Here is a 23,395-nt window from a genome sequence, read left to right on the forward strand (position 1 = left end):
GGGTTACTGCCCTTGGGCAAATTTGCCCAGTGTTGATAAATGACCCCCTCTGAGTTTTCGGAGGAAAATTCACGAAAAAAAACGTGATAATCGGAGATTTTCCCGCAAAGCAAATTTTCGGGAAAATTTAATAATAAATAAGCGTTAAAAAGCGGGTTAGATCGGAGTTTGTAGCAGCCGATATTGAGATAAATTCGGACCTTGATAAATAACCCCCTTTGACTCACAGCTTAAAAGGCAAGTCACCTTCATTAGCAAAACGGTAATAACTGGAAAAAAAAACACAGAAATATGTTCAAACTTTCATAACCTGCCAAATTTTATTAAATGTACACGGTAATTAGGGGGTGTGACCACAAAAATAGGCAAGGTCAAACTTTTTGTCCCTCTTTTTATTTCCAAAATGTTTCGAGTTATGCTACCCCCAAGGAGCCCAAGAGTAATTTAATTTTCACATTATGTTAAGCTTCACCAGTGACCCATAATCTCTCTAAAGTGCTGCTTAATATAGTGTATCAGTGCAATATAAATAAAAGAATAATAATTTTACTAAGACAATATTTTCCATCAAAATGTTTGTATGTTACTATGTGTTTCATTCTTACAAGCCTATTATCATACCTGTTCAGAACCCATTAATGCAGTCTCCAATGCCAGTGGATCTTTTGTCCCCAAAAAAAGCCTGAGTCAAATCCTGGCAACTGCAAGAAAATAAAGGTGAGTTTTGGATCTGAAATTAAAATAAATGAGTATGCTTGTGTGTGTGACTAAGAAGCCCATTTATCAATATTCAAATTTTAGTAGGGATGCACCGAATCCACTATTTGGGATTTCCGGCGAATTCCTGAATCCTTCGTGAAAGATTTGGCCGCATACTGAACCGAATCCAAATCCTAATTTACATATACAAATTAGGGGCAGGAAGGATTAAACGTGGGAAAATTATTTTTGCTTCCTTATTTTGTGACAAGAAGTCAAGTGATTTCCCTTCCCACCCACAATTTGCATATGCAGATTAGAATGAGGATTCGGATTCAGCCAGACACAAGGATTTAGCCAAATCCTAATCTTGCTGTAAAAGGCAGAATCCTGGCTGGATTCCAGATCCGAATCCTGGATTTGGTGCATCCCTAAATTTTTGTGGTTTTAGAGTCATTTTTTAAAAAAAACTTTGGCTAAACTCTATTTCTTTAAAATCTTTAAAAATTGCTGAATGATACACTGAAAGATAAGAAAAAAAATTCTGAAAACCTCTACAGGTCCAAATGACTACAAAATGGTCCAATAGGATCAGCACAGCTCCTCAACCTCTCTCACTTGTGCCATTACCTTACCAGCACCAACATTTTCATTAGTAATCATTTACCAGAAATAAAATGTGATTTATCTTCTCTGCTTAAATTGTACAGTATGATTAGTAAAGATGACATTTGCTTTAGGCTAGTATAGCACATGCCAACCCACTGCCTTTCACCATGTCTTTAGTATGCCCTGACAAGCACAGCATTTGCCTGATTTGACACAAAAGCGTGCCTTTTGCAAAGTGTGACATCAGCCATTTTTTTAATTTTGCAATAAACAGCCAGATAATACGGATACATTGCTATCAGTTCAAATCAAGAATTGGTAAATTGTCCCTTATAATCAAAACAAAGGGAGAAAAAGACTATTGAACCAGGAAGTGGCACCTGGTGAGTGAGGTATCATGGAATTATTAATAATTAAGGTATTAGAGGGCGTTAGGACCTGGAGACCTAGGGGCACCAAATAAGGAAATCCGGGCCTGAATGTACCCATGATGTGCCAAAATTTGGTTCATAGGCCACATGGCAATTATAGGCCAGTAAGTTTAACGTCTGTGGTGGGCAAACTATTCAAAGGCTTGTGAAGGGATCACATTCAAAATGTTGTCCTAGTAAATGACATTTGTCCTGTTTATGATGAGGTAAGTAAAGGTGGCCAGATAATAGTTACATAGTTACATAGTTACATAGTTAATATAGGTATGGGTATATAGAATTTTAATTAAAAGTAGGGAGGGGTGTGTGTATGGATGCTGGGTTTTCATTTGGAGGGGTTGAACTTGATGGACTTTGTCTTTTTTCAACCCAATTTAACTATGTAACTATGTAACTATGTAATTATAGACAAATAGCAGGGGAACTTTTTACCCATAAAAAGGATCACTGCACCAGAGGCCACCACTTCAGACTAGAGGAAAAGAACTTTAATTTCTGCAATAGAAAAATCATTATTTTGTGTGATATACACAGGCAGTCAAATGGCTTTTTGAGAAAGCAATGGAAGTCTGGCTGTAAAAAGCATTCAAAACCCTATTTGATTTTCTTTATAACATATAATTTTCTTTTTTTCTTTTCAAGTCATTATAAGCTATTTGTAAAGGGCTTTTCATTTTTAATATGTATGGTCAAACCAGATAAATTATTGTTTAAAAAAATTTATTTATAGCAGTAAAGCAATATCTCTTGGATATTCCATGTTATAGAAAGTGGTATATGAAATGAATAATTTCTACTAAACATTTCGTTTTTGCATATAATGGGAATCTACAAAATTATACATGACGACCCTTTTTCAAGCGCCTATGCACTGGAATTTATACAGAGCTGACATGGAATCAAGAAGCTCCATTTACAAACACAGCTGCAAGTGTGGCCATGCTAAAAAGGATGGAAATATTTCATGGATAGTGATGGGTGAATTTGGGGCGTTTCGATTCGCCGAAAAATTCTAAAAATGGTGCCAGAGTCTCCGTTTTGACGCCGGCGCAAATTCACTGACGAAAATGCGCCGGCTTCCATTTTTTTTTAGACGCCGGCGAATATATTCACCAGTGGCGAATCGTGGGAATTTGCCCCGAATTCACACCTGGCGCATAAATTCGCCCATCACTATTCTTGGATTGACAATATTGATTCAAGGTACTTGCAATGCCATATAGTTGCACTTTGAGCAAACAATGCAAATACTCCACTGATATGTTAGCCTATTTTTATTAATCTTTACTGCTTTTGTATTGATCCCCAATCAGTGGCTCGTGAGCAACATGTTGCTCTCTGACTCCTTGGATGTTGCTCCCAGTAGCCTCAAAGCAGAGGCTTATTTTTGAATTTTTGACCTAGAGGAAAGTTTTGGTTGCATAAAAATCATATGTACTGACCAATACCAACACAAGAATTTTCATAACTTTTATGTTTTTGGCAGCATAAATTACAATTGCTACACAATGGAAATCACCCTGGATTCCGATTTCCCACTATAATAAATGGTTAATAAACTACTACTAAAAATGAGAAATCCAAGGAAATATGGGAACCATGGTATAGATATTCCTTTCCGACTATAGGGACCCCTTCTTTTTTCCTTAATCGGTCCCCCCGGTCTGAGCGAGACGTTACCGATTCTATCTCTCTTCTCCCTCTCCCATTTCCTTTTCTTTATGCAAATATTTCATGCTACTACATAAATGTTATAACTACTTATCTCTCTTGATATGTTAAAACTCAAATAAAAACTATTGAAAAGAAAAATCATATGTACTGACAAACAGTACCTTACCGTTGGCTGCCAGTCCATATAGGGGCTACCAAATAACAAATCACAGCCCTTATTTGGCACCCCCATGGACTTTTTTAATGTTTGTGTTGTTCCCCAACTCTTTTCACATTTGAATGAGGCTCACTGGTAAAAAAAAAAGTTGGGGATCCCTGTGCTATACGGTGTAAAGGTAGTGTCCTCAATTAAACATTTAAGGCCAGATTCAATTCCAGATGAAAAACGTATCCCGTGGTTTATCCCATATCAAGTCAGTAGAAGTCTTTGTGGAAATCTGGAACTGTATCAAGAGAGGTTTTTTTCTCATTTAATTAAATCTAATCCTGGGGTTGCCTGCAGAAAAGCTATGCTAGTATGACACAAACTTGGAGCTATCCCATGGGTTTACCTATGGACCAGGAGGGTTCAAGCTGGCACAATTCTCTTCAAGCAGGGTGCAGGCAGGTGGTGGGCCACACTTTGCCCTTGCCCCTTGGTCCCATCTTGCCCATGACTTCAGCTCCCTCTGATTCCTCCTCCATCTGATGACAGTCTCTTATTTATATACTTGCCCCTGCCCCACTTGCCCCCTCCAGTGATGTCAGAGAGGGGTGGGTATAGAACTGCTATTTTTACTATTTATCTTTCTATTCAGATCTTTCCTATTTATATTTCAGTCTTTCCTTCAAAACTCTGGATGGTCACTAAGGTAAAGTTCACCCTAATAACCTCTGCAATTCTAAACTGGAGAGCTGCAGAACCAAAGTCACTGCAAGTCATTGAAAAATGTCTGAGATTAACTATACAACTGACTACATCATACAAGTTTACTTAAAGTTGAAAGTGAACCAAAAATGAAATTTCCCCCCGACATAGAAGAATTGGTAAATTAACTTTACAAACAGGATCTTGTTTTTGGATTGAGGAAGAAACTTGTCTATAATTCCAAATATGTAGACCTCAGGGGATATAACAAAAAGTAGAGCCAGGTTATCACTGAGACATCTCATGATATTGTGCCAAAAGTGATCTATTCAAGGGCAAAACTAGGTAACATAAGAAGTTGGCTTGAGGTTGTTGGCAGAAAGGGCTGTCTGACAGATGATATGTTGGGATATATTGTACTGAGACAAGTGGGGATTTTAAAATTGACCAATCTGTCCCTAGTGGAGACTAGAAATTATAAACCAAATCTGTGGCAATATCCCATTGTTTATATTTGAGTTTTGGGAGAACCCGCTGCCACTTGTTAAGAGATTTGTCATATGGGCAATGGGGCAAAAAAACCTTGTAGGGTTCTACAAAGGCTGGAGAAAAGTTTTTGGGTTGGGGGTAACAAAGTATATTTTAGTTTATCAACAGCAACCATTTTTGGGAGTGATTTCTGTGTGTTCTGATAGGCCAATGATAATATATTACTAACACTGTATTCTGAATACTATTCTAAGTAGTTGGAGGGGTTGGTGTGTTTTGCCAAGTTGCTGTTTTTGTGAAAGGCTCTAGTGTCTCAGTTGTTAACAGGAGGATAAATGTAATTCCACTTATGATTTTGAATAACAAGCTGCTTCTTTGAGAGACTCAGTGGAGTCAGTGTAAGTAAATGATCTCATATTTCCGTACATTGACTAACATTTCTTTCAAGCTTGATCTTAATAAAGGGACCTATTTTGGTGGGATCATCAGATTGTCTTGAACATGTAATTATGGTGGGCATGGATAGTTCATTTTTGTACTTTGACATATTTATTGAATCTGTTTGCTAGTGACTCTAGCGGGGGATATGAAAGGGAAACCAATATCTCCCCCAATTATAACTGACATGTTCATTGACATATTAACATTCATTGAGAATTGGAATATTAACCAATGAAATAAGAATACAGATGGCAAGAATGTCAAGGTCACTTTATTAACAATTTACATGGACAGATTCTTTGCGGCGACTAATCTCCCCGATCTGCCTTCCGCCGGCTAAAATGAAAATCGTCTAGGGGCAGGCACTCGGAGCGCTTCGTTTTCCGAAGTTGCCTGAAGTTTCCTCGGGAGGTAATTACAGGCGTCTGTGGAAAACAAAGCGCTCCAAGTGCCTGCCCCATGCAATTTTCATTTTAGGCGGCGGAAGGCAGGGAAAGGCAGATCGGGGAGGTTAGTTGCCGTAACGAAGAGAAGATTAGTCCCCTGGCGACTAATCTCCCCGAATCTGCCCGTGTGCCCCGAGCCTTAATGTTAGCATGTAACTCACGGAGAGGTACATTTCTCACTGACCTATTTGAGAGCTGTCTTTCCCTTAACTTGTGTGATACAATCTCTGCCCCAATTGGTTACAGGCCTCACTGCATAACAAGTGCTTGTGCTAGTGCCAAACTAAGCTGATGTTGCCTTGATAGTGACTGAGGTACTTTCAAAGAGCACTTTTCATAGTGGCATCATCATTTCTGCAATTTAAAGGGCATGTAAAGGCAAAAAAATAAAATCCCATTTTTACTTTTTTTTATAAAAAAGAAACCTATGTCCAGTATAATTTAATTTAAAAATGTGTACCATTTTTATAGGAAACCTGACTGTATGCAGTGAAATTCTCCCTTCATTTACTGCTGTGGATAGGAATTGTCAGATGGTACCTAACTGCTGAGCAGGGAAACAATCATACTTATGAACAGCAGGGGGAGCCCCCGCCTTACTTCCCAGCCATGCAGAACTCAAGCAGCTTTGTTTATGAAAATCCCTAAGCAGCTCAGACCACACTGAGCATGTGCACAGTCTTAGGGTAAGGCCACACTAAGCGATAGCGCGGCGATTTGACTCGCCGCGACTATTCGCCGCGACTTTTAATCCTCAATCGCTGGCGAAACTTTGGCGCTGGCGTCTATGGGGAATCGCTGCGTAAAAACACACGCGGCGATCTTTTTTCTATTGTCGCTCGAAATCGCCTCGCTAGGCGATTTCGAGCGACAATAGAAAAAAGATCGCTGCGTGTGTTTTTACGCAGCGATTCCCCATAGACGCCAGCGCCACAGGTTCGCCAGCGATTGGGGATTAAAAGTCGCGGCGAATAGTCGCGGCGAGTCAAATCGCCGCGCTATCGCTTAGTGTGGCCTTACCCTTAGTCTTGCAAAGATGTTTAACAAAGTTACAAGATGGTAACCCCCTGTTGCCAACTTTGAAAGCATAAATTATTTGTTTGATTAGGCTTGTGGTGCAGTAAGTTCATGTTTATATTGAGTATTCAAAATACAGCATTTCTAGCCTTATTCTATTTTATTATATATATCACTATTACATATACCAGAAACATCTGTCTTTTTATCATAGTTACAAGAATATCTTGGGCTGCAAAATGCAGTCCCCATAAATGTCACAATAATTTGTCTTTAGGCTGAGCCAGCCTTACAGTTCTTGGGGTCGCCCTAGGTTGACCAGCCCTGCAATTTTTGGAACCTGTGCTTTATAACCATCTTGTAATTGAAATCTAGGTCAATAAAATTCTAAACAGCAATTTAAATATTAATGTCTATGGTTACTGGACATATTTTAACATCTCCAAGTTGAACAATTCTATAAAGGCATATTGAAATTGGTAACTATTTAGGGCCATACGGGTCCTCTATACTCCTGGGCCAGTACTCTTATAGTTATTCCCCTGAGGAAAAATTGCCATGCTTTTTTATCCAGTTTTTCCTTAGGATTCAAACATTATTGTGGGTGCATGCTAGCTTGAACCACTGCAGTGTGCTCACAATGCAACAATACGTATGCAAACTAGCATTCTTTTTTGTAATTCATGTGCATGATGTAAAAATTTCCCCCATGCATTTGTGTTGGTATCATCATGTATTTATATACTACCAGCAAATTACTTTCTCCCAGCAGGTCCAGACTGCTGGTAACTGCAGGGTCATCTTGAGTCAAGTGTGCATAATTCATTTCTGAGGGGGTTCATTGCTGCTTACTGCAGTTTGCAAGTACCCATCCAAATTGACTCAGTCCATTAAATTAGAGCTATGCACTTGTGCTTGTATGTGTAAATAATGGCTTTATATTCCTGTAGTTTTCTGAGTTTGAAGATTCATTTATTCATTTATGCTACAATACTGCAGTAATCAGGGTCGGATTGGGGGCCCAGGGCCCATCAGGGCTGCTCTCCAGGGCCCCCCTGCGGACCCCCCTGCTGCGCTGCTGCACCATGCACAGCGAGCTTGCAAACTATATTTTTTGGGCTGGTGCGGCTGAAAGGAGCCTGCAAATCGCAGATCTGTGCCATCTAGACCGGCCCAGTCTGACCCTGGCAGTATTGCAACTGCTGCTTACATCCAGTCTGAATCCCAAGGTTTACTTGCTTACAGTTATGTTGCTCTGTGCCAACAACTCTACTGTGCCCGTAAATCAAAGTAATAAAGGAAGGAGAACTCCAGCAGAATCTCTGCAAACCTTTAATTCCAGTCTGAATCAATGACAAGGATAAGTGAGGTTGAATGCAGTTGACTAAAAGGATTGGATCATATGGCTTTCAGTGTTCCATTCCTGTGTGTGTGTGTTTTTTTTTAACACTCTGTCGTGGGGGGTGTTGGTGCTTTTATTTGTTCAGGTAAAAAGGGAGAGTGCCCTTGTTGTTAGAAGTTGTTCCTTGTGCTACTGAAGACAAACATTGATCTCTGGTGGCTTACTGTGAGGTCAGAGGCCATGGGCAAACATTAGCCCCATAATGCCAGGGAGTGAGAAAAGCTGAATTCCTGACCTCTGACATCAGCCTGATCTCTAACCTGATTATAAATGAGAAGAGAGCAAAAGAAGAGATATATCATTTATTCCAAGATTCAATAAAGCATGGGAAAGAGGAGCACCCTCTGGTGACTTGTCGTATCACTGATGAGCTTTATCATGGGAGAGGTCATGTCTATTAAATCCTTCCCACAGCTTTAAAAATCCTGGACTTTTTCTACCCTGTACATCCCCCCCATACTATTGCAGTAAACTTAACCTGTGATAAGCAGCAGAGAAATGCATTGAGATGTGTGGTTTAAAATGTATCTTAACTGAATCTACAGCAAGGTTGCAACTTGTCTGCATTATACATGAACATGAAAATGCATTAGGGATGCACCAAATCCACTACTTCATGAAAGCTGAACTGAATCCGGACCCTAATTTGCATGTAAGTATTTGGTTTGGCCAGTAATTTGGATTACGCCATATCCGAATCCTGCTGAAAGAGGCAGAATCCCGAACTGAATCCTGTGCAAAATGCATGAATACTGCTACCAGGTTAGCAGGACCGCATCAGAAATCGCAGGGCCCCGTACGACAAAATTTCCTGGGCCCCCTGGGCTTCGCCCACCTCAAGCTCCACCTACAGGTCCGTCCTCCCCACCACACAGTAAAAAAACAAAAAAATATTGGTGGCTAGGGTTCCCACATGTTAATAAAAAATAAAAAGATATTGGTGGCCAGGGCCCCCCCCCATTAAAAAATATTGGTGGCTAGGACCCCACCCACATTATAGGAAAATTGGCTGCCAGGGCCCCTTAAACGTCCATGCCTTCCCGAAGTCAGCAGCTCTCAGAAAGATCGGGGGCCCGTCTAATCAAGTAAGTGTGGCGTGGCCGGGGCCCCCTTACCCTCGGGGCCCCCTACAACTCTCCTCCCTGTCCCCCCCTGATGGCTGCCCTGCAGGTTAGACTGCAAAGGGAGCTGACACTTCAAGATATAATGGAGTTCGGAACCAATATTAACAATTAAATGATGTGCTAAATTGCAACACTGCACTCCCCAAAAGTAACCAGTCAGCAATTATTTTAGAAGTTTGCTAAAATTAAAGTAAATTGCTTTGGTGCAATTTCGCATCCAACTTAGTATATCAGCCCTACAGTGTGGAGTATACATGTGACATTGTGCAGCTGCCAACCACAACCAATCAGAAATATAGGTCTGTCGGTGCAAAACATAAAACCAAAACAGACCCAGGAGATTGTGATTCAGAAATCCTTGTGGGCTTTTGTTCATGAGTTCGAATCATCTGGTTCAGTTCAGTTTCACATTTTAGAAACTTTTATTTCTAACACAGCATAATTACAGTTAAAAAAAAAGTATATACCGGTAAATGCATAAACATGCACAGCATTGTGTATCCTTGTGGCGCTTTATAAATTAAGTTATACATACATTTTTATGCATTTTAATAGATGTACAATAAAATACCTGTAAGCAAGAGCATAAAGAGTCAGACTGGGGCTTCCACTAGTGCTGCCCAGGCCCGGACTGGCAATCTGTGAGTTCTGGCAAATGCTGCTGTAAGGTCCCATAGACAGTCACTATTTAGTGGGTTGGTGGAGGACTATTTGGGCCTCTGTGTACTTGAAATGCGAGGGCTTATTTTGATTCCCAGTCCAGACCTGGTGCTGCCCCAGTTGTAAGGTCCTCTACTTGCCAACACTGAAAACCCCCCTCTCACATGTGTACCTTGAATTTTTCCACTGAAGCCATGATTGTGGGTAGGAAGGGGGGCCTAAAGTATCTGGCAGGGAATGGGTCTGGGTTGTTGGAGCCCAAAGAGGCTGGGCCCACCGTGTTTTATCCTGTATCTCACCAGCCCAGTCCATCCCTAGGGTGCTGTGTTACTCACAGGAGACGCAATTTTCACGTGCCCAAAATACGTTTTGCCTGATTTAAATTCAAATCAGACCAGCACTGAGCAGAAGGAATTTTTGAGAGAGGCACTTTCCTGCCAGTGTTAGAGAGCCCTGTGTATCTTTGCCCTAACGTCTGTCAGATATATTAGATTATCCTTCAATTCTCTGCTGGGGTTTAAAAATCCCTACAAGATAAAAATGCAGCAAGTGTAGAATCTGCCTGCAATTTACTCAAAATGCATTATTTACCAGAACTGTGTTCACATTTTGCATGCTAATTTACAGAAACATTGGTAAATAACTTATTAGTTGTGTTTATAAGTTCAGGGTCGGACTAGGCTGGCAGGACACCAGGTAAAAACTTGGTGGGCCCTGGACCTCATGGGCCCAGCTGACCCAGACCTGCACCCATCTACTGCCAGAATGGGCCTATGCTGCCCCCAGATCTATCCTGCCCAATCCCAATTGCAGGATATTGCATTTTGAGTAAATTGCATATATATTTTTGGACTTTTGATTTGGGTGCCCTTTGGAGTTGGGGGCTATATTCCAGCATTTTTGGCCCTTTTTTGACAGGCCTGTGTAGACTGCAGTAGCTGAGTAACAACTGTCTTTTCAATCCCAATTGCGGGCAAAACTTGACAGGTATGTGTGGGGGCCTGGAAGGGGGTTGCAGCTGGGGTGGGAGCTTGTAGGGGGTTGCGGCTGGAGCAGGAGGGCCCGGCGGTGTAATGGAGTCCGAGATCAGTTTCCAAAATGGTGGCCAAGATGGCGTCCAGGATGGTGGCTCCCTGGTTCCTCACGGACGCAGCTGGATGATGCCGGCCTCTTCCCGCACCCTGATTGGTCGCCGGCGACGGAACGGACGTCGGCGTCAATAATTTGCGCCGTCGTCGGTCGCACACGCCAGCGCGTCGGTCGCTGACGCCAGCGCGTCCGCACATACGTCATGATGCCGATGCGTCCAAAATTGGCGCCAAATCTAGGCCTATATTAAGGAGCTCTGGAAATCCATCAGTGCCCAATTATAGGTTTTAGCTTGCTACTCCTGGGTGTGATCTTGTGAAACTTTGCTATTGTGTACCGACCTTTTGCCTGAATTCCTCGACCTTGAACCTCTTCTGCCTGGACTGATCTTGTTGCCTGTTTGACCATTCTCTCGTCTCATCCTAATCTGTACTGCGAACTTGGACATTGTTACCTCCTCCTCTGGTCCTCACTACTCCTGAAGCCTTTGGGCCTTACAGGCGGGCAGTTGCTGCTGGAGCAGGGGCTTGGAGGGGGTTCTAGCTGGGGCAGGGAGCGGTGGGAGGCCCTTTGGCGGAAGCCCCAGTGGGCCTAGGACCCTCCAATTAGACGCTGCAGAGGTTCATACATCACCCAGATGACATTCTTGCATGACTACAGTTTTTGATAAGAAGGAAGTCTCTACAGTTATATTTCTACTAAGAAAACACTTAAGGGGGTCAATAATCACTGCAATTGCAATTTCTGACACAAACCATGTTTTATTACTCATAATGGAGTTTTTTTTTATCCAAAATTCAACATTTTCACACTTAAATGACTTGTGATTCTTTTTGTGTAAGTCTGCAGCACCTGTTGATATAACCCCAATGCAGGGGCATTGCTGCCATGAGGCGAGTGAGCCAAAGAATTGCAATCATTTCAGCAAGACCACACTCTACTACTGCATTTGGAAATGGGCCCTTAAACACTGTGAGCAAAATGTGACTTTCCACATGACACTCTTCTTTAAGACACAAGTATTACATTAGCATATTTATTGGCAGCATTGCTCCTATTATTGAGAATGGTTTATTCACTTCAGCCACGCAGTACTAGGTATGAGAACAACAGTTTCTTTCTCTATATTTGTTTAACATGAGTATTATATCGTAATATAACAACTTGCTTATAACTAGCGTGTGACCTGTAAGCACTTAGCAAGCCATTTCTTTAGGAAATCATTCAGAAGTGCCCCTTGAGCGCTTTCAATAAGAACCGTGAGATAAGAAAGCCTTTTGCAAATTATATATATGGGTTGTTTGTACAAGATTATTATTAGTACTGTATTATAGCAGAGGAGGAGGAGTTGGCCTAGAGTTTAAAGTGGCAATATCCCCCTTGTCGTATTCTATTAAACATACGTTTTGCCTATTTTTTATATAATGAAAAATCTATGGTTTTTTTTTGTTATTAGTGAGCTAAAAAGGGACACTGAAGCTACTCAATATTTGGTCCTTGCGAGGCAGATAAATTCCCAGTGCACCCACGATTACCCTGCATAATGGACTCCTGCTATACAGTCACAACAAGCGAGGGGGTTATATGTTAAAAGGATGGAACCATTGTTATTTCTTGAGCTAAACGGGGTAAAAAGGGACACTGAAGCTACTCCATTTTTGGTCTTTGCGAGGCATATAAATTCCCAGTGCACCCATCATTACCCTCCAAAATGGACTCCCTGCTATACAAACAGTCACAACAAGCAAGTTGGGTTATACACTAGTAATACGTTGAAAGGATGGAACCATGGAGTAGCTTCCATTATTGTGATTTATGATTAAAAACATACTACAAACAAGGTCTCAGAGTATTGACTCGCCGAGTATAGGAAGAGTTCCAGGTGCAGCGCCCTGAACCTTCAGCTAAGGGACAGGATTAGAACCGTAATCTACTAGAGCAGGCACTCACACAAACATGTGCAGGGAAATTGAAATTTTTTTTTCAGTGGAGATGCCCTTTAATTTAGTTTGCTTTGTTTTACAAGGGGTTGTCAACTTTTAGTATGATGTTTGATTGATATTCTGATACAATTTGCAACTGGTCTTCATGTTTCATTAATTGTGGTCTTTTAATTATTTTACTTTTTGTTCTGCAGCTCTCCGGTTTGCAATTTCATTAGCTATCAGGTTGCTAGGGTCCAAATTACCTTAGCATCAATAGAGTGGTTTGAATGAAAGAATTGTAAATAAATAGCCCGAACAGAAAGCTAAGTAACAACAAAAATTAAATTGTAGCCTCACAGAGCCACATTTTTGGCTGCTGTGGTCACTGACCCCCATTTCAAAGCTGGGAATAGTCTGAAGTAAACTAAAATGGTTCTCTTTCCTCCAACTAACACCAGTAACATCCCGGAAGAATCCATCATAGCTAACAATTCCACTTTCACACCCTCTCCCCAGGCCCGGTGCCTTGGCGTTATCCTAGATTCTGCCCTGTCATTCACTCCTCATATCCAGTCACTTATTAAATCATGTCACTTCCACCTAAGGAACATATCCAAAATACGATCATTTATCACCCAAGATTCAGCCAGAATTCTTATTCACTCTCTCTTCATATCAAGTCTAGACTACTGTAACTCTCTTTTAATTGGCCTTCCCCTCCAGAGACTGTCACCTCTCCAGTCCATAATGAACACTGCTGCGAGGCTCATATACCTCAGCAACCGCTCCTCCTCTGTCACGCCATTCTGTCAATCCCTGCACTAGCTTCCGTTACCTTTCAGAATCAAATTCAAATTAATGACCCTGACATTTAAAGCACTTCATAACTCTGCCCCACCCTACATCTCTGAACTCATCTCTATATACTCACCCAACCCCTTACTACGCTCCTCTACTGACCTGCTACTCAACTCTTCTCTCATTACCTCCTCACATGCTCACATTCAAGACTTTGCAAGGGCTGCACCCCTCCTTTGGAACTCTCTCCCACGGTCTGTCCGACTTTCTCCCAACTTTTCTGCTTTAAAGAAATCTCTTAAAACGCACTTCTTTCGAGAAAACCTACCCCCACTCTTCTTAACTACCAAATGCTACACCACATACAGTACCACATTTCTCACCCACTTAATTCGATCTTGCCCACTCCCACACCTTGTGTATTACTCCCTTCCCTTTAGAGTGTATGCTCCTTTGTATAGGGCCTTCCTCACCCTTTGTACCTGTATTGATTGTGATGTATGTAACTCCATATGTTCTATGTATAGAATTCATGTGATTTAGTTGTATAATCACATTTACTTTACAGTGCTACAAAATATGTTGGCGCTATATAAATACATGTTAATAATAAAATAAAAAGTAGGCAAATAGCTCAAAAACTATGAAAAAATAAAAAATGAAGACCAATTGAAAAGTTGATTAGAAATTGATTGATTAGAATTATATTGTAAGCAGTGTAGTAGTAGGCAGATGCACACAGGGAGAGCTTGAAGAATTGAAGAATTAGTGTATTCTAGCTTGCCTCTGCATGTCACACAGTGCAAGAAATAAAGCCCCGCTAGCAATGCAGGAAGTCATATTTGTCTTTGAACTAAATTAAAGTTGTCCAACCTGTGGACCTACAACTCCCTGCAAGCCCCACTGACAGCTTTAATCTCTCATAGGATGTTGGGTGTTGAAGTTATGCACCAGCACTGAAATAAAGGCCAGGCAACAGTAGGACCTTGACTAACAATAATAAATGCCAAGAAGGCTCATTCCTGTCAGGTGGGGCAGGGTGCAAAGTGCAAAAAAAGGGCACAACCCCCCCCCCAGCAGTAACTGTGGGTACAGGTCCTTTTACTCCAGAATGCCCAGGAAGTTGGGTTGCCACCTGGATGGTATTTTACTGTAAAAATATTGCTTGTTGCCAAAGTTATTGATATAGGTGACAATATGCATGCCCATGTGTAGCACAGTGCAGGGGTTATATATATATATATATATATATATATATATATATATATATATATATATATATATATATATATATATATATATATATATATATATAATATATATATATAATACACAAAAGCCATGAATATCTTGTAAATTATATCCTTATAAACGGTGAGTTCTGATGTCATCCGTTAAAAATGGTGAGTTCTGATGTCATTTCTGTCACATGACTCATTGAAATTTGTGTATTATAATAAATAAAGTACCCCCAGGCCAGTTGCAATATATTAGGATATCAGAAGTTACCTCGGAGTTCCATGACCTGTATAAAAACACTCGGCCTTCGACCTCGTGTTTTATAAGGTCATGAAACTCCTCAGTAACTTATAATATCCTTATATTTTACAAGAGGGGGTACTTTATTCACTATATATATTTTATATATATATATATATATATATATATATATATATATATATATACACATATATTACACAAAAGCCATAAATATTTTGTAAATGATATCCATATAAACGATGAGTAGTGATGTAATTTTGGTCACATGACTCACTAAAACGTGTGTATTATAAGAAATAAAGTACCCCCTGTTGGCAAATATGAGGATGTTAGAAGTTACCAGGGGCGCTCCACCAATGAGGCGAGTTGAGACACTCGCCTCAGGCGGCAGCGCCCCCCCCTGGTTACCAGGGGCGGCAAAAATGCCGCTCCTGGTAACTAAGAGCCGAATTTCCGGTTTTCATCCCGGAAATTCGGCTCTTCTAGTGCAGAGAGCGCAATTGCGCTCTCTGCACTAGCGTCGTGCAGCGCCCCGACCCCCTCCTGCGCAGAAAATGTGAGAGCCGTGAGGAGGGGTCGGGGCGGCAACGGAAGGCCGCCTCAGGCGGCATAAAGGCGCGAATCGGCGCTGGAAGTTACCTTGGAGTTCCATGACCTGTATAAAAACAGGAGGCCGAAAATGGTCATGAAATTCCTGGGTAACTTATAATATCCTTATAATTTACAGGGGTACTTTATTCACTCTATATGTATATGTGACAGTGAGGGGGTTATAGAGGGGGCAGACAGTAGCCCACGTGGGTTTATTCTACAGGTAACAATGTATTCAGGTTACACACAGGCACCAAACAATCCCGTGGGAATAAGTGTGAGAGCATTAGGCGGTGAGACGGCGGCGCAAAGAGCAAATGAGTGCAGCGTGAGGTACAGGCACAGACTCGCCTCAGAACATGCCACATGTGGAGATCAAACAGAAGCCGCGCAGGAGGCTCCACTTGCCATCTGTCAGGCGGGCTGCAGAGGGAGTGTGGGAGCAAGAAGAGCCGCATTCTCCACTGGGGGAGGGGGGTTGCCCGCAGCTGCTCCACCCTCACTTTGTGTCAGCAGCAGCAGCAGCAGGTAGAGCACAGCAGCAGCAGTCCCTGGGGAGGCTCCGTGCCCTGGGAACAGTCGGGGCCACAAGGTGGGAGGGATCGCTTTCTGAAGGATGTCGATAGAGACGCGCAGAGCTGGGAGCGAGCCGCCCTGGTGTTAGGACCGCGGAGCAATCACAGTAGGGAACAAATGAATGGGCACGGGGAGAAGAAGCTGCACTGAATCTTCAGGAGGGGGAACGGAATAAACTAAGTAGTGTGTGTGAGGGGGAGCACTCAATTGCCTGAGGCCGGAGAGGCCCTGCTGTCATGGAAGGGGGTTCGTGTGCTCCCCTCCCCTGGGGGTGAGCCCGTCCCGCGGGAGCTCAGCAGCCCATGGCTTTCCGGGACTAACAAGCCGCACTATGGGTGTCCGCTGCTGGCTGCAGTATGAATAGAGCCCGGCTGCAGCTGGCATCCCTCTGGCTGCTGCTCGCGGTGACTCGTCTCCAGGCAGTGGCGGCTTCTGCCTTGGGCACCACGGAACGAGACATGGATGTGAAGGCGCTGATTCGGGTGAGAGCGGCGCAAGGAAACCTGACCTTGGAAGGACTATTTGCCAGGGTGGCAGAGATTAGCCCGGCGGAAGGAAAACTACTCCAGGTGAGTGCCAGGGCACCTACAATAACACCTCTCATACCCCCAACCGGGGCTTCCTCTTCACATCTTCTTCGACTACTACTCCCAGCAGGCTTCGGGCTTTGTGGGGGTTACAGTTCTCAGCTGCCTCATTTATAGAGATTGTTACTGGTCCCTTCACTTACTAGTAAAGGTTCTGCACGGAGCCTGATTATTAGGGGTCTAGACTCAAATCTGCACTCGTTTTCTCTTATACTCTTCCTTCATTTAGATTAACAACACCCACAATCTATTTAAAGAAAGGAAATATCCCACTAAGCAACTTTCCCATATATAAAGTTTATTTGTAATATCCATTAAAAGCAGTGTCTGTTTTAATGCATCTGTACTGCTGGTTGTCACCACTGAACCAATGTAGGCTCAGCACATTGATCTAGAACTGGCTGCTGTACATTGCTGGAACCAGAGAACAGAGATAGACAAGACAAATACCTTTTTATTTAACTTGTTGGCTTGATTATGTCTCTGTATTGATTTAAATATTATTATTACATAGGTAGAGGTACTGGGTTCTTCTTTCCGCATTGTCCTATATTGTGTCTAATTGTCCTCCTGTGTGTAGATTTATTTGTTGCCTTGTAATGTGCCGGGTACCCATCAGGGGCAGAAACAAATGTCCCTTCAATATGTGCATTGCTATTTGGGATAATATATTGGTCAGTATATTGGCATGCGAATGTTCCATATACTGTAGAATAGAGAATGGAACAGGAGCTGGAAAGGTGGGTGCTTGAGGTCTAAGGGGCGACATTAAAGAGGTCACGTGTGTTCCATGCCCATATTTAGTGAATAAAGTACCCCCTATTGTAAAATATAAGGATATTATAAGTTACCAAGGAGTTTCATGACTATATAAAGTATAAAGTGTTTTTATACAGGTCATGGAATATTCATGGCTTTTGTGTATTATATAGTGAATAAAGTACCCCTCTTGTTAAAATTTAAGGATATTATAAGTTACCGAGGAGTTTCATGACACTATAAAAGCACGAGGCCGAGTGCTTTTATACAGGTCATGGAACTCCGAGGTAACTTCTAATATCCTCATATTTTGCAACTGGGGGTACTTTATTTATTATAATACACAAGTTTCAGTGAGTCATGTGACAGAAATGACATCAGAACTCACCGTTTCTAACTGATGACATCAGAACTCACCGTTTATAAGGATATAATTTACAAGATATTCATGGCTTTTGTGTATTATATGTATAGAGAGAGAGAGAGAGACATCCACCAAAAAATAGAACACAAGAAGATAGGCGCTGAGGCAGGATTAACTGCTAAAAGTGTTGGCAAATAAACACTGATGATTTAGCAGTTAATCCTGCCTCAGCGCCTATCTTCTTGTGTTCTATTTTTTGGTGGATTACTTATTTGCACCTATGGCGGAGGTGCCTCACAAGAAGACTGGGCAATACTATTTAAAGACTTTTCGGTATCCAGTCAACCTTGATTGCAGAGAGAGAGACATGCAGCAACGGTATAAAACTATATAATGTACTCCTCTGTGATAAAATGTGTTGGTTGGTCTCCACTGGATAATTATAGAGTTGACTCGAGGAACTCAAAACCAAAACAAACTGGAATAAATTCCAAAAAAAATATGTGCAGAAATTCTGCTTTTATTTATCAAAGCAGCTGTAAAATCCTGTGTATAATGTACAGGTTTGCTGGGTGAAATTCTATGGAAAGTACGTTGATATTTGTTTACTGTGTATCAGATGGCTTTACTCCTAGTAGTGATATTTAACTAGTATACAGTATATTTTAATTAGGTGGTAAACATATCAGTGCTATTTTAGTCTATGGCCTAGTTTGAAGCATCGGGTATAATGAAGGTTATATACTGAATAAAGTACCCCCTCTTGTAAAAAAGTTACCAAGGAGTTTCATGACCATATTAAAACACGAGTGCTTTTATACAGGTCATGGAACTCCGAGGTAACTTCTAATATCCTCATATTTTACAAGAGGGGGTACTTTATTTATTATAATACACACGTTTCAGTGAGTCATGTGACAGAAATGACATCACTACTGACCGTTTATAATAATGTCCCCCCTGTTGTAAAATGTGAGGTCCTCCTCATCCGTTATATTCAGTGAATAGTGATGGAATGTGTCATGTGACTTGCTGAAATGTTTGTATTATAACAAATCGTGTACCCGCTGTTGTAAAATATGAGGGTATTAGAAGTCACCTTGGAGTTCCATGATCCTTCCGATACTATTAGGGGCCGATTCACTAACTTCGAGTGAAGGATTCGAATGAAAAAAATTATAATTTCGAAGTATTTTTTGGGTACTTCGACCATCGAATTGGTTAAATTCGTTCGAATTCGAACGAAATCGAACGATTCGAACGAAAAATCGTTCGACTATTCGACCATTCGATAGTCTAAGTACTTTCCCTTTAAAAAAAACTTCGACCCCCTACTTCGGCAGATAAAACCTACCGAAGTCAATGTTAGCCTATGGGGAAGGTCCCCATAGGCTTGCTAACCTTTTTTTGATCGAAGGATTTTCCTTCGATCGTTGGATTAAAATCGTTCGATTCGAAGGATTTAATCGTTCGATCGAACGAAAAATCCTTCGATCGATATTCGAAGTCGAAGGATTTCAATTCGAGGGTCTAATTTCGAAGTATTTTTAACTTCGAAATTCGACCCTTAGTGAATCTGCCCCTTAATGTCCTTCCTTATATTTTACATTACAGGGGACACTATTTATTCCCTAAAAAATGTAATATATAGGGAATAAAGTACCCCCTTTTGTAAAATATAAGGATATTATAAGTTACCGAGGAGTTTCATGACCATATAAAAACACGAGGCCGAAGGCCGAGTGTTTTTATACAGGGCATGAAACTCCGAGGTTACTTCTAATATCCTCATATTTTGCAACAGGGGGTACTTTATTTATTATAATACACAAGTTTTAGTGAGTCATGTGACAGAAATGACATCACTACTCACCGTTTATAACTGATGACATCAGAACTCACCGTTTATAAGGATATAATTTACAAGATATTCATGGCTTTTGTGTATTATATTTATATATATATATATATATATATATATATATATATATATATATATATATATATATATATATATATATATATATATATATATATATATATATTTCTTTCAGTTTATTTTCCTGCCAATGAGAAATGTTTAGTTGGGACAGTTCAGGTCGTGGCACGTTAGCAAGTTGGAGAGGGAGAAGCAGCAGATGTGTTAGAATTTAGGAGTAGAATTGACTATATTTACATCACTATGGTAAGCTTTGGAGAATCCTAAACCCATTCAAGCACAGAATTAAAGCTTCTAACCATGGGGTAAATCTGGCTCTAAAAGCACAATGGCTGAAAAGTCGCTATTGAAAACCTTTTTAAAATATCACTCATCTGTATTGTCCTACATATTGGGGATGTTATATCTTCTGTTAAAGCCCTAAGGGCAGTTTTGGGAACTGTTGTGCAGTTATAGTTTCCCGTTCATGGGAGTTCAGGCACCTCAATGTGTTTTCCCTGGTGCACTATACATGATAGAAGTGGAGGGGGTCACTTCAATAAAAGATTGAGGGGCATAATTAGCAGAAATATCAGATATAAAAAATTAATTAAATCCTCCCACTTTTTTTAGGGGGCTTTAAAACCGTAATCATTTCCTGGAGGATTTCCAGCCATATTGGGGGGGGGGGAGTTACAACATCAAGCATGTCATTAACTCATTGACTAACATGGCCCTTTGATGTTGCCGCAAAGTGTGTTGCCAGTAAATATGCTGCATGGCACAGACCAAAGGGAAACCAGAAACTAAAGACCTATGCTGGCAGTTGGGTTCTTTACAGCTGGCACCATTGATCTATGTGAGGCAAAAGCTTAAACCAATGATTCTTATTTAGGGTTTCCATACAATGGTGATCCATTTTAATATGGTAAGATGTATTCATAAACAATTGTTATTACAATGAGGGGCATAATCTGTGGGGTAAGTACCAGGGGTTGCACCTCTCCATTGGCCCAACAAAGTTGTGACAGTGTAAAATCAAGAAGAGCACTGGGCATTGTTCATTCTGTATGACATATAGTTGCCATCAAACGGCATTTAGACTTTTTTCTGCTGTTCCAGTGGGCCAGACATGTACACAATGAAGAGAGAAGGCGCACAGCCTAAAAATCAAACTGAGGGGTGCTAATCCATAGGGGACTCCCCATACGGGTCTGCAAGTCTAGCTACAAATGTTATGAGTAACGGATAGCACACCCAATTTAGAAAAAATAATTACATTTATTACAAAAAAAGAAAAAAATCATAACAGAAAATAGCAAAAAACATACAAAATAATATTGGTGAGCCCAACGCGTTTCGACCTTAAGGGTCTTCCTCAGGGGCACAAATAATCAAAAAAATATTTTGTCATTTTTGATTTTTTTGATTATTTGTGCCCCTGAGGAAGACCCATAAGTTCGAAACTCGTTGGGCTCACCAATATTATTTTGTATGTATTTTGCTATTTTCTGTTATGATATTTTCTTTTTTTGTAATAAATTTATTTAGTTTTTCTAAATTGGGTGTGCTATCCGTTACTCATAATATTTGTTCCAGTGGGCCAGTCCGACCCTGTATAAGCCAACCATGGGGGGAGCATCAGTTGAGTGAGCGTGTTAAGTTGTACCTGGCTCCAATCAGATACTATTGATCAAAGGTTGAATAACATTCCCCAGGCTAATAAAGGGAAACTGACATGTTTAGACATATCATTTCTTCTGTCCTGCCCAAATGCCAAAGGGATTTTGAACTGGAAGTTCAGATGACTGTACAGCCATAAATGTTTTTGTTTTTTTGTAGGGATATCAGGGGAATGATAAGTCTGAACTTGTTAATATCCCTTTTAATGTGAAACCAATATAATACTGTGTATAGATAGATATTAGGGATGCGCCAAATCCAGGATTTGGTTCGGGATTCTGCCTTTTTCAGCAGGATTCGGATTCTGCCCGGCCGAACCAAATCCAAATCCTAATTTGCATATGCAAATTAGGGGCGGGGAGGGAAATCACGTGACTTTTTGTCACAAAACAAGAAAATAAAAAAATGTTTTCCCCTTCCCACCCCTAATTTGCATATGCAAATTAGGATTTGGTTCGGTATTTGGCCGAATCTTTCAAGAAGGATTCGGGGGTTCGGCCAAATGCAAAATAGTGAATTCGGTGCATCCCTAATAGATATAGATATATTTTTATGTAGGTACAAGTATAGGCTATGTTATCTGGAAACCCATTATCCAGAAAGCTCTCAGTTACAGAAAGGCCATCTCCCATAGGCTCCTTTATAATCAAATAATTTGTATTTTTAAAAAATTATATCCTTTTTCTGTGTAATAATAAAACAGTATCTTGCATATGATCCAAACTAAGATCTAATTAATCCTTATTGGAGGCTAATCAATCTCATTGGGTTTAATTTAGGGATGGACCGAATCCAGGATTCAGCCTTTTTCAGCAGGATTCGGCGGAATCCTTCTGCCCGTCCAAACCGAATCCGAATTTGCATATACAAATTAGGGGCGGGGAGGGAAATCATGTGACAAAACAAGGGAGAAAAAAAATGTTTTTCTGCTCCCACCCCTAATTTGCATATGCAAATTAGGATTTGGTTCGGTATTCGGCCGAATGTTTCCAAAATAGTGGATTCAGTGCATCCCTAGTTTAATTAATGTTTAAAGGGATACTGTCATGGAAAACATGTTTTTTTCATAACCCACCAGTTAATAGTGCTACTCCAGCAGACTTCTGCACTGAAATCCATTTCTCAAAAGAGCAAACAGATTTTTTTTATATTCAATTTTGAAATCTGACATGGGGCTAGACATTTTGTCAATTTCCCAGCTGCCCCTGGTCATGTGACTTGTGCTTTCTGGCAGGCTGCTGTTTTTCCATCTCTATGTAACTAAATGTGTCTCAGTGGGACATGGGTTTTACTATTGAGTGTTGTTACCAGGGAGCTGTTTTCTTTGTTAGGGAGCTGCTATCTGGTAACCTTCCCATTGTTTTGTTGTTAGGCTGCTGGAGGGAAAGGGAGGGGGGTGATATCACTCCATCTTGCAGTACAGCAGTAAAGAGTGACTAAAGTTTATCAGACCAAGTCACATCACTGGGGGCAGCTGGGAAACTGACAATATGTCTAGCCCCATGTCAGATTTCAAAATTTAATATAAAAAAATCTGTTTGCTAGAGCAGCACTATTAACTGATGCGCTTTGGAAAAAACATGCTTTTCCATGACAGTATCCCTTTAAAGTTAATGCAAAGGTGGACAACCCCTTTAAAGTGGCCATAGATGCACTGATTTTCATACAAAAGCTCTTTCGTACAATAATCGTTGTGTGTGTGGTAGGAGACAAGGTGACCGATATTGGTAAAAAAACACCTTTTTAGGTTACCGAACATCTTACTT

General features: G+C 40.9%; 1 protein-coding gene across 2 annotated transcripts in view; it reads left to right on the forward strand.

Moving 5' to 3' along the window:
* The first annotated feature begins 15,931 nt into the window (after positions 1-15,931).
* The window catches only part of rnf43.S (ring finger protein 43 S homeolog), a 70,355-nt gene continuing 62,891 nt past the window's right edge, over positions 15,932-23,395 (forward strand). The window contains exon 1 of one of the 2 annotated variants that reach the window (XM_018249061.2): positions 15,932-16,887. In XM_018249061.2, the coding sequence (XP_018104550.1) occupies positions 16,675-16,887 (213 nt within the window). In that variant the 5' untranslated portion in view covers positions 15,932-16,674. The remainder of the gene's footprint in view (positions 16,888-23,395) is intronic. The other variant, XM_018249060.2, reaches the window with a different exon arrangement.

The sequence above is a fragment of the Xenopus laevis genome, chromosome 2S, assembly GCF_017654675.1.
Source record: "Xenopus laevis strain J_2021 chromosome 2S, Xenopus_laevis_v10.1, whole genome shotgun sequence".
Classification (NCBI taxonomy): Eukaryota; Metazoa; Chordata; class Amphibia; order Anura; family Pipidae; genus Xenopus; species Xenopus laevis.